At 39.9% G+C, this 12988-nt stretch overlaps 1 protein-coding gene across 2 annotated transcripts in view; it reads right to left on the bottom strand.

Moving 5' to 3' along the window:
* The window catches only part of IQGAP2 (IQ motif containing GTPase activating protein 2), a 321912-nt gene that overhangs the window by 253480 nt on the left and 55444 nt on the right, over positions 1-12988 (bottom strand). For both annotated transcript variants that reach the window (XM_023196443.2, XM_023196444.2), the window contains exon 2: positions 7080-7179. In XM_023196443.2, the coding sequence (XP_023052211.2) occupies positions 7080-7179 (100 nt within the window). The remainder of the gene's footprint in view (positions 1-7079; positions 7180-12988) is intronic.

Below are 12988 nucleotides of genomic sequence, written 5' to 3'. Positions count from 1 at the left end.
AAATAGATCAATGTGGTTGAAGCACAGAGCAGTGTGGCGCAATGTAAAACTAAAGAGGCTGAACAGGACTATGCAGAGCCTATGAGGCCCTGTAAAGGAGTGTGCTCAGAGTTTTGAAAAGATTTATCTGACTAAGACAGAAAATGGACTGAAGGAGGCCAGAGACACATGAAGAAACCAGTTAAAGGCTACTACGGTAGACCCACAAGAGATGCTGGAATCCTTCGGTGGGCTAGCAGTGGTGGGATAGAAAGGTGAACATCTGAGAGCAGTTTAGGAGGATGATGGCTGGATATGGATATGATACACATACACAGAGAGATTAACAGAGCAAACATAATTGAAGGAAAAATTAACTTTAAACTCTTGAGTAAAAAGTTCAACCAAATGGCGAGCTTTTCTGAGAGCAGCATTATTCGTTGTCTGAACTCCATCTCCCAAAACAACCCTCCTAGGCTTGTTTACACGCAGAGGATGCTCAATAAATATCTGTAAAACAAACACAGTATTTAGATACCTCATGTATCTTAGGGGTACCTTCTGTATGCAATGTGTCTGCTAATACCAACTGATCTTATTTAACAGCTTCCTAAGGACCTCTCCAAGCCAGTGTAAGGAAATTATCTTCAATAAATAGCTTTATTAAGATACAACTTATATACCAGACAATTCTCCCCTTTAAAGTATACAACTCAGTGGTTCCTAGTATACTTAGAGTTGTGCAACCATCACCACAATCAATTTTAGAATATATTTATCAGCCCAAAAAGATATCCCATACCCAGCAGCAGTTACCCAGCATTTCTCTTCTTCCCCTACGCCCTGGCAATCACGAATCTACTTTGTCTCTACGGATTTGTCTATTCTGGACATTCCATATAATATGTGGCCTTTTGTGTCTAGCTTCTTCCACTCAACATGTTTTTAAGATTCATCATGTTGTAGTATGTATCAGTACGTCATTCTTTTTTATAGCTGAAAAATATGTCATTGTATGGATACATCACCATTTATCAGTGTGTAGACATTTGAATTGTTTCTGCTTTTTGTCATTATAAATAATGATTCTTTGAACATTTGAGTACAAATTTCTGTATGGGCATAGATTTTCAATTTTCATACGTATATACCTGGGAGGAGAATTGCTGGGTCATATGGTAATTCTATGTTTAATTTTTTAAAGAGTTGCCAGACTATTTTCTAAAGTAGCTGCACCATTTTACAATATGTCCAGCAATGTATGAGTTTCAATTTCTCTATGATTTGTTATTGTTCATCTTTGATTATAGCCACCCTGACGGGTATGAAGTAACATCTCATCTTGGTTTTGATTTGCATTTCCCTAATGATTAATGATGTTGACTACCTTGTGATATGCTTATTGACCACTTGTGTATCTTCTTTGGAGAAATGTCTATTCAGAACTTTTGTCCATTTTAAAATTAGGTTATTGACTCTTTATGTAGAATTTAAGAGTGCCTTTTTTTTTTTTTTTTTTTGAGACAGTCTTGCTCTGTCACCCAGGCTAGAGTAGAGTGTACTGTGGTCTCAGCTCACTGCAACCTCCATCTTCCAGGCACAAGCAATTCTCCCACCTCAACCTCCAGAGTAGCAGGGACTACAGGCATGTGCCACCACATCCAGCTAATTTTTCTATTTTTTTGTAGAGATGGGGTTTCACCATGTTGCCCAGGCTGGTCTCGATCTCATGGGCTCAAGCGATCTGCTGGACTTAGCCTTTCAAAGTGCTGGGATTACAGGTGTGAGCCACCTCACCCGATTAAGAACCCTGTATATATTCTGAATACATATAACCTTTAACAGATACATGATTGTCTTTTCACTTTCTTGATGGTATCTCTTGAATCAAAAAAGGTTTCAGTTTTTATGATGTCTACTTTATCTGTTTTTCTTGTATTGTTTGTGCTTTGGTGTCACAGCTCAGAAACCAATGCCTAACATCCAAGGTTACAAAGATTTACTCCTGTTTTCTTCTGCAGAGATTTACAGTTGCGGCTCTCACATTTAGGTTAATAATCCATTTTAAGAAAATGTTTGTATACGGTGTGAGGCAGAGGTCCAAATTCATTTTTATGTATGTAGACATTCAGTAATCTCAGAATCCTTTGTTGAAAAGGGTATCTTCTCCCACTCCCAGTGAATTGCCTTTATTCTGCTGATGAAAATCAGTTTACCAGAAGTGTTAGGGTTTATTTCTAGACTCTCAAATCTACTCTGTTGATCTATATCTATATCCTTATGCCAGTACCACACTGTCTTAATTACTGTGGCTTTGTAAGTACGTTTTGAAATTGAAAAATGAGTCCTCCAATTTTGCATTTCTTTTTCAAGATGCTTTTGACTATTCCACATTCCTTGCATTTCCATATAAACCTTATTTTTGTTCTTGTTTTTGAGACAAGGTCTTGCTCTGTCACCCAGGCTGCAGTGCAGTGGTGTGATCATAACTCACTGCATCCTCAGCCTCCTGAGTGATCTTCATGCCTCAGCCTCCAGAGTAGGTAGGTCTACTGTATACGCCACCCATCTAGTTAATTAAAATTTTTTTTTTTTTTTTTTTTCAGAGACAGGGTTTCGCTACCTAACCTAGGCTGGTCTCAAACTCCTGGCCTCAAGCAATCCTCCCATCTCAGCCTCCCAAAGTGCTGAAAGATAAGCATGAGCCACCAGGCCTGGCCACCATATAAATTTTAGAATCAGCTTTTCAATTTCTCCATTAAAACAAAGAAGGCAGCTGGGATTTTTCTAGAAACTGCATTGAATCTATAAATCAATTTGGGACCATTGTTTTCTTAATGCTGTTTTCCAATCCATGAACATGAGATGTCTTTCCTTCTACTTAAGAGTTTTAAAATTTTCAATGTGTTGTAGTTTTCAGTGTTCAAGTCTTGTACTTCTTTTGCTAATTTTATTCCTAAGAATTTTATTGTTTTTAATGCTATCGTATGTTGAATTGCTTTCTTAATTTCATTTTCAGATTGCTTATTGCTAGTGTCAAGAAATGCAACTTTTACACACTCCCCTGGTATCCTACAACCATGATGGACTCATTCTGGTGGGGTTTCTTTAGTGTTTTCTTCTGTTCTGTTTTTTAGTAGATTCCTGTGGATTTTCTATAAACCAGATAACATCCCTTCGAAATAGTTTCACGTCTTCCTTTCTAATCTGGATGCCTTTTGTTTATTTTTATTGCCTAATTGCCTGGCTAAAATCTCCAGTACAATGTTGAACAGAAGTGGTAAGAGAAAACATCCTTATTCCTGTATTTCACCAGTGAGTATGGTGTTACTTGTAGGTTTTTCATAGATGTCCTTTATCAGGTTGAAATTCTCTTCTATTCCTAGTTTGTTGAATGTTTTAAGTCAAGAAAGGGGGCTGGATTTTATCAAATGCTTCTCCTGCATATATTGAGATGATCATGTGGCTTCTGTCCTTTCTTCCATTAATACAGTATATGATATTGATTTTCAGGTCTTAAATCAAGCTTGCTTCCTAGGATGAATTTCACTTGATGGCATTAAATACATTTTAGATGTTGCTGGATTTGATTTGCTAGTATTTCATTAAGGATTTTTGCATTTGTATTCATAAGAGATACTGGTCTTTAGTTTTCTTGAGATGACTATCTGGTTTTGGTATTAGGGTAATGTAGGCCTCAGAAGAATGAATTGGAAAATGTTTTTTCGTATTTTTTGGAAGAGTTTGCAAGAACTGCTATTAATTCTTCTTTAAACATTTGGCAGAATTCTACTGTGAAGTTATCTGGATTTGTGGGAAGTTTTCTGATTTCTAAGTCAGTCTCTTCACTTATTATAAGTCTCATTCTGTTTTTTTATGTTAGTTTTTTTCAGATTTTTAAATCTCTTATTGAGTCAGTTTTAGTAGTTTGTCTTTCTAGGAATTTGTCAGTTTCTTCTAAGTTTTCATTGACATGTAATTGTTCACAGTATTCCTTTATAACCCTTTGTATTTCTATAATGTTGGTAGTGATGCCCCCTCTGCATAAAAAACTTTTAAATAGCCTGATTTATTATAGAATTTTGAAATTAATAAAAGCAAAATTAAAGATATACTGGAATATTTTAATTCTCAATTTGTAAAAACCCTAAGCTACAGGATAGACAAACTAGATACCTTCCAATTCTCACCTCCAGAAAGAAAAACAAGTGCAAAGACAGAATCAATACATTTTTAATCAAAATGCAATCAAGTCATTTCAAGTGAAATCAGAAACAAGAAACACTTCCTAGATGAATATATATAGTACAAGCATACAATTTAGTAGAAACTCAATATTCTAAGCCAACTCCACTCATGTGAACACACATATGTGCATTATAATAAACCCAATATTACAAATTCCAAAGGTACTAATACTTTAAAAGAATCATGCAATAAATTCTCTCAAATAATCTTTTCAAGGAAGACGAATTCACCCTTTCCTATATTTCTTGTGTTCAAGACCATGAGTTTTCTGTACACTATGCTTTCTTAAATCAGCACAACTATATGTCCAGTAGTAGCCACAAATTTTTATATAATCAATGACCAAAAATCAGCTTCTTTCAAAGTATTTGTGTCTTGGCCGGGCGCAGTGGCTCAAGCCTATCATCCCAGCACTGCGGGAGGCCCAGGTGGGCAGATCACTTGAGGTCAGGAGTTCAAGACCAGCCTGGCCAACATAGTGAAACCCCATCTCTACTAAAAATACAAAAATTAGCCAGCTGTTGTGGTGGGCACCCGTAATCCCAGCTACTTGGGAGGCTGAGGAAGGAGAATCACTTGAACCCAGGAGGCGAAGGTTGCAGTGAGCTGAGATCCCGCCACTGCAATCTAGCCTGGGCGACAGAGTGAGACTCCATCTCAGGAAAAAAAAAAAAAAGAAAAAAAGTATTGGTGTCTTAATAATTCACAAATATATACTACATCTAATATGCTCTCATCAAATAAATTTATGAAAAGCCATCTTAGAGGAAAAATTGTATATTTTGATAATTATTTTCATGAAACTATTGCAAGTAAAGTTTTCCTCAAAGAATCTGAAATAATTATTATGCTGACTTTCTGAACAAAATTCAACTACAGAATTTCAAAAATACTAGAGAAGGTGACAAGCTTTCAAGCTACATTTATACCATTTCAATATACTGAGGAGAAAACTTTGCTTATGTTATCACCAGAAACCTAACTGGCACTATAGGTTACAGAATACTTTCACCTTCTTTAAATGATTTTTTAAAAATCCTTGAATCCATGAATAAGTAGGGCAATAAGTAATATCATCTTTATTGTCTCATTTACAGAGGGGACAAATTGAACTTCCCACAGGTTAAATGGTCTGTGGAAAGTCAAACTGCTTGTGTAAGTGGTGGAGCTGGGACCAGGAAGTTAGGTAAACCAACTTCCAATCACGCATCATTTTCCTCTACATGACACCCCTTCCCACTTGTTAAAAACAGGAAGCAAAAACAGAACATAGAGTGAGTATCAATAGAAAAGTAAGTTTTTCTACCATCTCCTTGAACTTATTCACTGAAAGTACATACTTATTTTTCCTTTTCTTTTTCTCTCTCTCTCTTTTTTTTTTTTTAAGACAGCATCTCACTCTGCCACCCAGGCTGGAGTGCAGCAGCCCGATCTCAGCTCATTTCAACCTCCACCTCCTAGGCTCAAGTGATCCTCCCACCTTAGCCTCAGGAGTGGTTGAGACCACTTCTTCTCAATGCCTATGAATTCATCTCCTTATCTAACTTTTTTGCAACAACTTGACTAAAAGGATGTTTTTAATGATCTTAGACTGATAGTGAATCGCTAGCATCCTGCAACCTAACTGTAGACTTCACAGACATGTTAAACAATCTTTAAAACTGGGTTTTTAGAGCCTAAAGAAAGTTATGTGACACTATTAAAATATTAAACAACTCTGAGAAACCCCTTGAAAGCAATTTTGATGTCAAATTAGGGCATGTGTCACCCAATGTTCTGCAAAATACTGATTATAAACCTCATCATTCTAGTTCTGTAGATAGCCATTTATCAGTGATCAGAGATAATTAACACCAGAGACCATTTAACCAAGTACTTATTTCTATATAGCTAAGAGGGCTGGAACATATCTTTATCCAGGGAATAATACTGTTGCTCCATCAAGGCATAAAGCATTCAATCAAACTCTAACTCATGGCATATGAACTCTGTAGTATTCACCCCACAAAGGACAAAGTTCTCTGATTCCTCTCATGAGGAAAATATTTGCACTTAGGACTCTTTATCTTCACTTTCTCCTTGGAGAACGCAACATTTATTTAATCTAAAAAGTCTAAAAGAGTCAATGTGATTTTAGAGACAACATACCCTAAGTGGCCACACACCCATGGTTTAAAGAGGAGATTGCTGTCATAAACCTACTTAGGGACTGATGGACTTCAGTCTGATATGCCACTGTCCTGCTGGGCATTTATCATCATTGGGCTGGGAGTGGGGAAAAGACCCAAGGAAGCTCTGGGGAAAAAGGAAGTTGATTTAAGTCACTGTTGCTGCTCTACATTCAAGCCAGTGAGATGAAGAATCTGAAACCATCTGCGGTTGGCCAAGTGATTTCCCGGGAGGCTCTGAGGAAGGGAAAAGAATAGTGCTTTAACTTTAAGCCAAAGTGCTTCAACTTTGGCTGTGGCATCAACTTTTTCTCAACTCTGCCCAACCATTTGCAAGAAACAGATGCTTCTTCTCCCATTATCTTGCTGCCAACAAGACTGCAAATGAGTTATTAGAACTATGTAGCATATGCATAGGAGTGTGATGTACACCCAACTGTGACTCAGGGTTGGAGCAGAGTGTGGAGGGGTCACCCCTAGCCCATTGGTCTCCTGGCATGGGAGGTTTGGCCAAATCTAAATCACTGAGTGCACGCAAGACTCTCTCCCTGGCCATCTCCAACTATGACAGCTCTTTAGAATTGCTGGCCCATTTCAGAACCCTCTGGTCATCAAATCCCATGCCCTTATCACAAAGCTTATCTCCAAAAGATGGTGCACAAATAGACTAAGTCTGGATCTTACCTTTTGGCTTCCTCTAAGTGGCACAGATATTCATAAGCAATGTTCTGCCGCCTCCTCTCATCCATCTCCTCTGCAGAGAGCCTTTCATCGTCCACAATAGCTAGAAATAGAGGATAACAACATGTGATTTACAAAGGCAGTCTTCATTGAACACCCGAGACAATCAACCACAAAAAACTCATATGCAGCTGAACATTCAGAGACAAGAGTATTGAAACACCAGGCAAAGAGAGAGAGAGATTTGCCTTTGGAGTTTACAATATTATTTCCTTTTTTATTTTTATATTTTTGAGACAGGAACCGGCACTGTCACCCAGGCTGGAATGCAGTGGTGCCATCATGACTTACTGCAACTTCAGCCTCCTGGGCTCAAGCAATCTTCTCACCTCAGCCTCCTGAGTAGCTGGGATTACAGGCACATGCCACCATACTTGGCTAGTTTTTTGTATTTTTACAGTATTATTTCTAACAAGTGAATCAAGGCCAGGTGCGGTGGCTCACGCCTGTAATCCCAGCACTTTGGGAGGCTGAGGTGGGTGGATCATGAGGTCAGGAGATTGAGACCATTCTGGCTAACACGGTGAAACCCCGTCTCTACTAAAAATACAAAAAACTAGCCAGGTGTGGTGGCGGGTGCCTGTAGTCTCAGCTACTTGAGAGGCTGAGGCAAGAGAATCAGGAGAATTGCTTGAACCTGGGAGGTGGAGGTTGCAGTGAGCCAAGATTGCGCCACTGTACTCCAGCCTGGGTGATAGAGTTAGACTCAGTCTCAGAAAAAAAAAAAAAGTGTGCAAAGGGGCAGGAGCTTCCATGAATGTCCTCATCCTTGTCCCCATCCCCCTTCCTACCACTCCCAATTTTCCATTGTGGCTCCATTCCTTGAACATGGAGACCTCACCCCACAGCGCTGATACCAACGTGTGTCAACAAAGATTGACATCTGTCAAAAACATTTTCTTTTTCTTTAATAAACTCAGTCCAATCTAAACTTTAAAAATGATCTCTCACATTTCTGCAAAGTACCGAAGCTCTCAATCTTCCTCTGCACCTCCATTGCAAGAGTCCAGGTCTTAATGTCTCTCCCATAAACTCTCACACAACAGGTCTAGTCATTCAGCCACTACCCGTCTTCCACTCATTCTCCTCATGGCCAACAGAAGCATCTTCCTTATTACTCCCCCTCTCAAAACTTTTGATGGATCCCCTATTTCCTATAGAACAAGGTTCTAGAACACTTTGCATCTCCCCCTATCCAGGAAGCCCACACATTAGCCACCACTCCCAGGCAGCACCGTGTTCCAGGACCACACCACTCCCTCCAACGCTGAGTGCTTCTGCTCTACCCTTCTCTCTGCCTGGAAAGCCATTCTCCCACCTTCTTCAGGTGGTGGCTTTCACATCATCTCAGGCAAAATTCCATGGACCTCTGAATCTAAACCCATAGGCTCTCTTTGGCACTTTAATTCTCATTTTTATTACATCACTCATCAGAAAAGCCCCCCACTATAAATCAGTCTGTCTGTCTCTCCAAACTAGGGGATCCTTAGACGAAGGTTTTCATCATCTTCATGTCTCCTTCGAATTTGTCAGGGCTCCTTGCACACAGATAGCACTCTACGTGTACAGAAAAACTACCTGCCTGGGAATCCTCACTAAGTGAGCTCATCATTACTGCATAATGAATAGACTTTAAAAGTTACAATTTTTAGGCCAGGCACGGTGGCTCCTGCCTATAATCCCAGTATTGTGGGAGGTCGAGGCAGGTAGATCACCTGAGTCAGGAGTTTGAGACCAGCCTGCGCAACATGGTAAAACCCCATCTCTACTAAAAATACAAAAATTAACCAGGCGTGGTGGTGCCCACCTGTAATCCCAGCTACTCAGAAAGCTCAGGCGGGAGAATCGCTTCAACCCAGGAGGCGGAGGTTGCAGTGAGCTGAGACAGCACCACTGCACTCCAGCCTAGGTGACAGTATGAGACTCTGTCTCAAAAAAAATTTATAATTTTCTTTTCCTGTGTTGTCTTAAATGATACCTGCCACACTCACATACCATCACCTAATCCTCCATCTCTACTGTTCTGAACAGTTAATCCCCAAGATACCTCATAATTTCCAGTTTCTCTTTTTAATGTCAGCTTAAAGACTTTCCCATTTCTGACAGGATGTTTTCATTTTATAGTACTCCAGAAACACTAAGGCTTGGATCCAAAATAAAATTCCTAGTGGGAGCCCCTGTGCTCGTCACACCATCCCCAACTTGGAATAATAGGCACTGGGGTCACATGAAAAAGGCGGTGCTCTCCCCATCTTTCTTACGCTGCTGCACCCTTCCAGCCTCAACCAACCCCCGAGCAGGAGACAGAAGCCCCAGCAGAACCCGGTCCCTCAGCCTCTGTCCACAACTGCCTCCACAAACCATGCAAGATTGCAAAAACCCAGGAGAGCTGCTAAGGGGCTGCCAAACTCTTCTATCACCCTGTCCAAATAAGAGATTTTACTTAATGTGTGAATTAAAATACATACCCACAAAGCTTTAAATTGCAGTTGCAACATATTGACCCCATCTAGAAGGACCCTACCTATCTTCCAGGCTTGACCCAGTGGGCCCTTTTCTTCCCAAAGTCTTCCTGATTGTCTCAGCTCAAAACGCCCTCCTATCCCACTTTGGTTAACAGTAAACTCTTAGAAGACATATTTGTGTCCTCATGATGCCCAGCACACCTCCCAGCACAGGCTGCATGCTCTATAAAAATATGTGATGAACAAATAAAATATCTTATCAGGAAAGGCTCTAAAAGGCTCCAAAAGGGCTCCAAAATATCTCTGTGGGGTAATTTTATTTGATTATTTATATTCGATAAGCATATGATCATTAATGGAGCAAAGATAGCATCATTCTGTGGACTTTACTCAACTAATGTTCAATTCTTAGGTTCTATGTGCCACATGTGAATCAAAGCACCAGATACAGGGTAATAAGTATAAAAAATGTATACCCTCATTGGGACTTCCTTGTACATATCCATTCCTTGCCTTCTGACCTTCTGCCAGGCCCACTGACTTTCTAACTACACACACTTCAGCCTCACCTTCCTTGAGTGGGAGAGAATACCTTTCATAATCTACTGTCAAACTGTACGTCTAAGAAGGTTAGGAGTTTGAGAAAATCTTAACAGCAAAAGCAGCTCCTTCTGGGCCACAGAGACTGCCTGCAAATATTTCTGCATTACTCAATATTTACTAAGTAGTGGACTTCTGATAAGAATGACTGGCATGGATAATAACACTGCCATTTAAAGATCCATTATGGAGCTAATAAAATAATTCACTTAAGATGTGGCTTTACTGCCTATAAAGGATGTTTCTATATGTTACTGTGTGGTTCTGTGGTTCTCATGATCACCCTGCGAGATAGGCATTATCTCTTTCCTATAAATGAGGAAACCAAAGTCAAGCAAAGGAAAGGGACTGCCCATGGTTATTTGCTGGGTCAATGGTAGAGCCAGGAACTAAGGTCTGTCAACATTGCAGCTCTTATTCTTTGCCCACTACCTCCTGCTGCTAAATCTAAGTGAGCCCAGGAAGGGACTTGTCACTGCCAAGCCCAAGAAACAGGTCATTTAAGTGGCTTCAAAATTCTTTCCACTTTAAAGTAACTTGATTAACTGCAACCTCCACAGTTCATCTTTACTTGCTGCCTGAACCACAAAAAACATGAGGACATTGTGAAGAACGCAGCTTTCTGATGTATTAGTAACTCACAAAATACCACTTATACATCAGATGACAGTTCAAAGCAATTACATTCTATGGAAATTATACAATAAGGCTTATTCACAGATTCAAGGAGCAGAATGAAAGCAAGTTGTTAAGAGAGTATTTTGAAATAGAAGTATAAATTAGAGATGAAAGGGTCCTTTAGGAGTCCATTTCCCAAAGAATACATACAAAATCCAGTGTAAAAATAGCCCAAAATTTACCTCATTCAATAGGGAGTTGACATGGTCACTGTTTAATTTCCCCCATTCTCTACCTGCTACCTTCACACAGAGACACCAAGGCCAGCATACACTTTGTATTAAAATTCATTCATTTGTTCAACAAATATATGAGTGGCTGCTTGGTGCCAGTTTGTTATGGAGATGGAACACAAAGTGATGAATATGACTCTAAAGGTCTCTTAAAGTTTTTATTAAACAATTGAAAGTCTGGCAAAATTACAAAATGCTCAGATTTGAGGGATCTATTGAAGGGAGGGTTGGCAAGAGTCCCCAAAACCAGGGCTCGGAATCTGTTCTATAATAGAGTATTATTTAGGGTATTTCTCTTTAAGGAAAAGCAGAAAACCAGGAATTATCAATTCATAGAAATATGCCCGGCTGGGGTAGCTCCCAGCACTTTGGGAGGCCAAGGCGAGTGAATCCCTTGAGCTCAGGAGTTTGAGACTAGCATGGGCAACATGGTGAAGCCCCGTCTCTACAAAAAATACAAAAAATTGGCTGAGTGTGGTGGTGCAAGCCTATAGTCCCAGCTACTCGGACGGCTGAGGCAGGATTACCTGAGCCCATGAAGTGGAGGCTGCAGCAAACTGTGATCGCGCCACTGTATTCCAGCCTGGGTGACAAAGCAAGACCCTATCTCAAAAAATAAAGAAAGAAAAGAAAAGAAAAGAAAAGCAAGAAAGCAAGAAAGAAAGCAAGAAAACAAGAAAGCAAGAAAGCAAGAAAGAAAGGGATCGAGAAGGGGAAGGAAGGGGAGGGGGGAAGGGGAGGGGAGGGGAGGGGAGGGGAGGGGAGGGCGGGCCCACAATTTAGCATTTTATTTTGTATTTTAAAAAATTTAACCTTTATTTATTTTCAGTAGAGACGAGGTCTCACTATGTTACCCACGCTGGCCTTGAACCAACCCCTGAGCTCAGTCCTCCAGCTTAAGCCTCCCAAAGTGCTGGGATTATAGGAGTGAGCCATGGTGCCCAGCCTTAGCGTTATAAATATACATTGTTATTCTATGTGGTTCAAAATTTCTAGAAAGAATCCTAAGTATCCTCGAGTATATAATTCATTTCAATTGTTCATTGAACCATCTTCTGAGAGTTGGGAACTACTTTTGTCTGGAAGAAAATACCTAAAAGGATATCTGCCCCCTCTCACAACTTAAAGAATAGTTATCAGAGATGGCATCTGTACATCAAAGAACACACTAGAAGGAAGAGAACTGATTCCAAGACACTAAAACTGGGGTGGGAATGGGAGAATGGAACATAAAGATGAGAGAACCTAAAGTCCAAGATTTCAAGTAAGCTGATACACTCTGGAAATTTGACCTGTGGTATATTCCAGCTTCATACCAGCTTCCAAAAGTATTTCACAGCTGCTTAATCTTAAGCTTTAAAGGACCACATAATCAAACTTCCCTGAACTCAATTTTCCTTTGAAAAATAGGCAAACCTTAGGCCGAAGTTGTTAGTAACACCATACATATTCACAGGCACTCCGAAGAATCTGAAACGATGAGAAAGACTGCCACCCCCATGTTAAAATCATGGCTTCACCAAGTTACTAAAATTAGGAGACATGGAGAACAGGCCCTCGAGTCTAATCCATTTATTTATCTCTACCAAGGGCAAAGGAAGTAATAGGTGCTCAGTAAAGGCTGCTGAATGGTGTACTCAAATTTGTGCTTCAAGGCAGAGATGCTGTGTCCTTCCAAGTTTAGTCCTACGAAGTTTGCTGCTCTTATAATAGTCACCCAAGATACTAAGGGCAGGGGAACTTTATGGAAAGCCTGCCTTCCACATCATCCTTGGAACTGTTCCCCCATGACACATTTCTAAGAACCTTCCAAAGTTATAAATCAACACACAACTTCAGAGGATATTCAAGTTAGACAAGGCTGTAAGCGACTATG

Source organism: Piliocolobus tephrosceles, chromosome 4 (assembly GCF_002776525.5).
Source record: "Piliocolobus tephrosceles isolate RC106 chromosome 4, ASM277652v3, whole genome shotgun sequence".
Classification (NCBI taxonomy): Eukaryota; Metazoa; Chordata; class Mammalia; order Primates; family Cercopithecidae; genus Piliocolobus; species Piliocolobus tephrosceles.
This window is presented reverse-complemented; position numbering and strand designations above follow the sequence as displayed.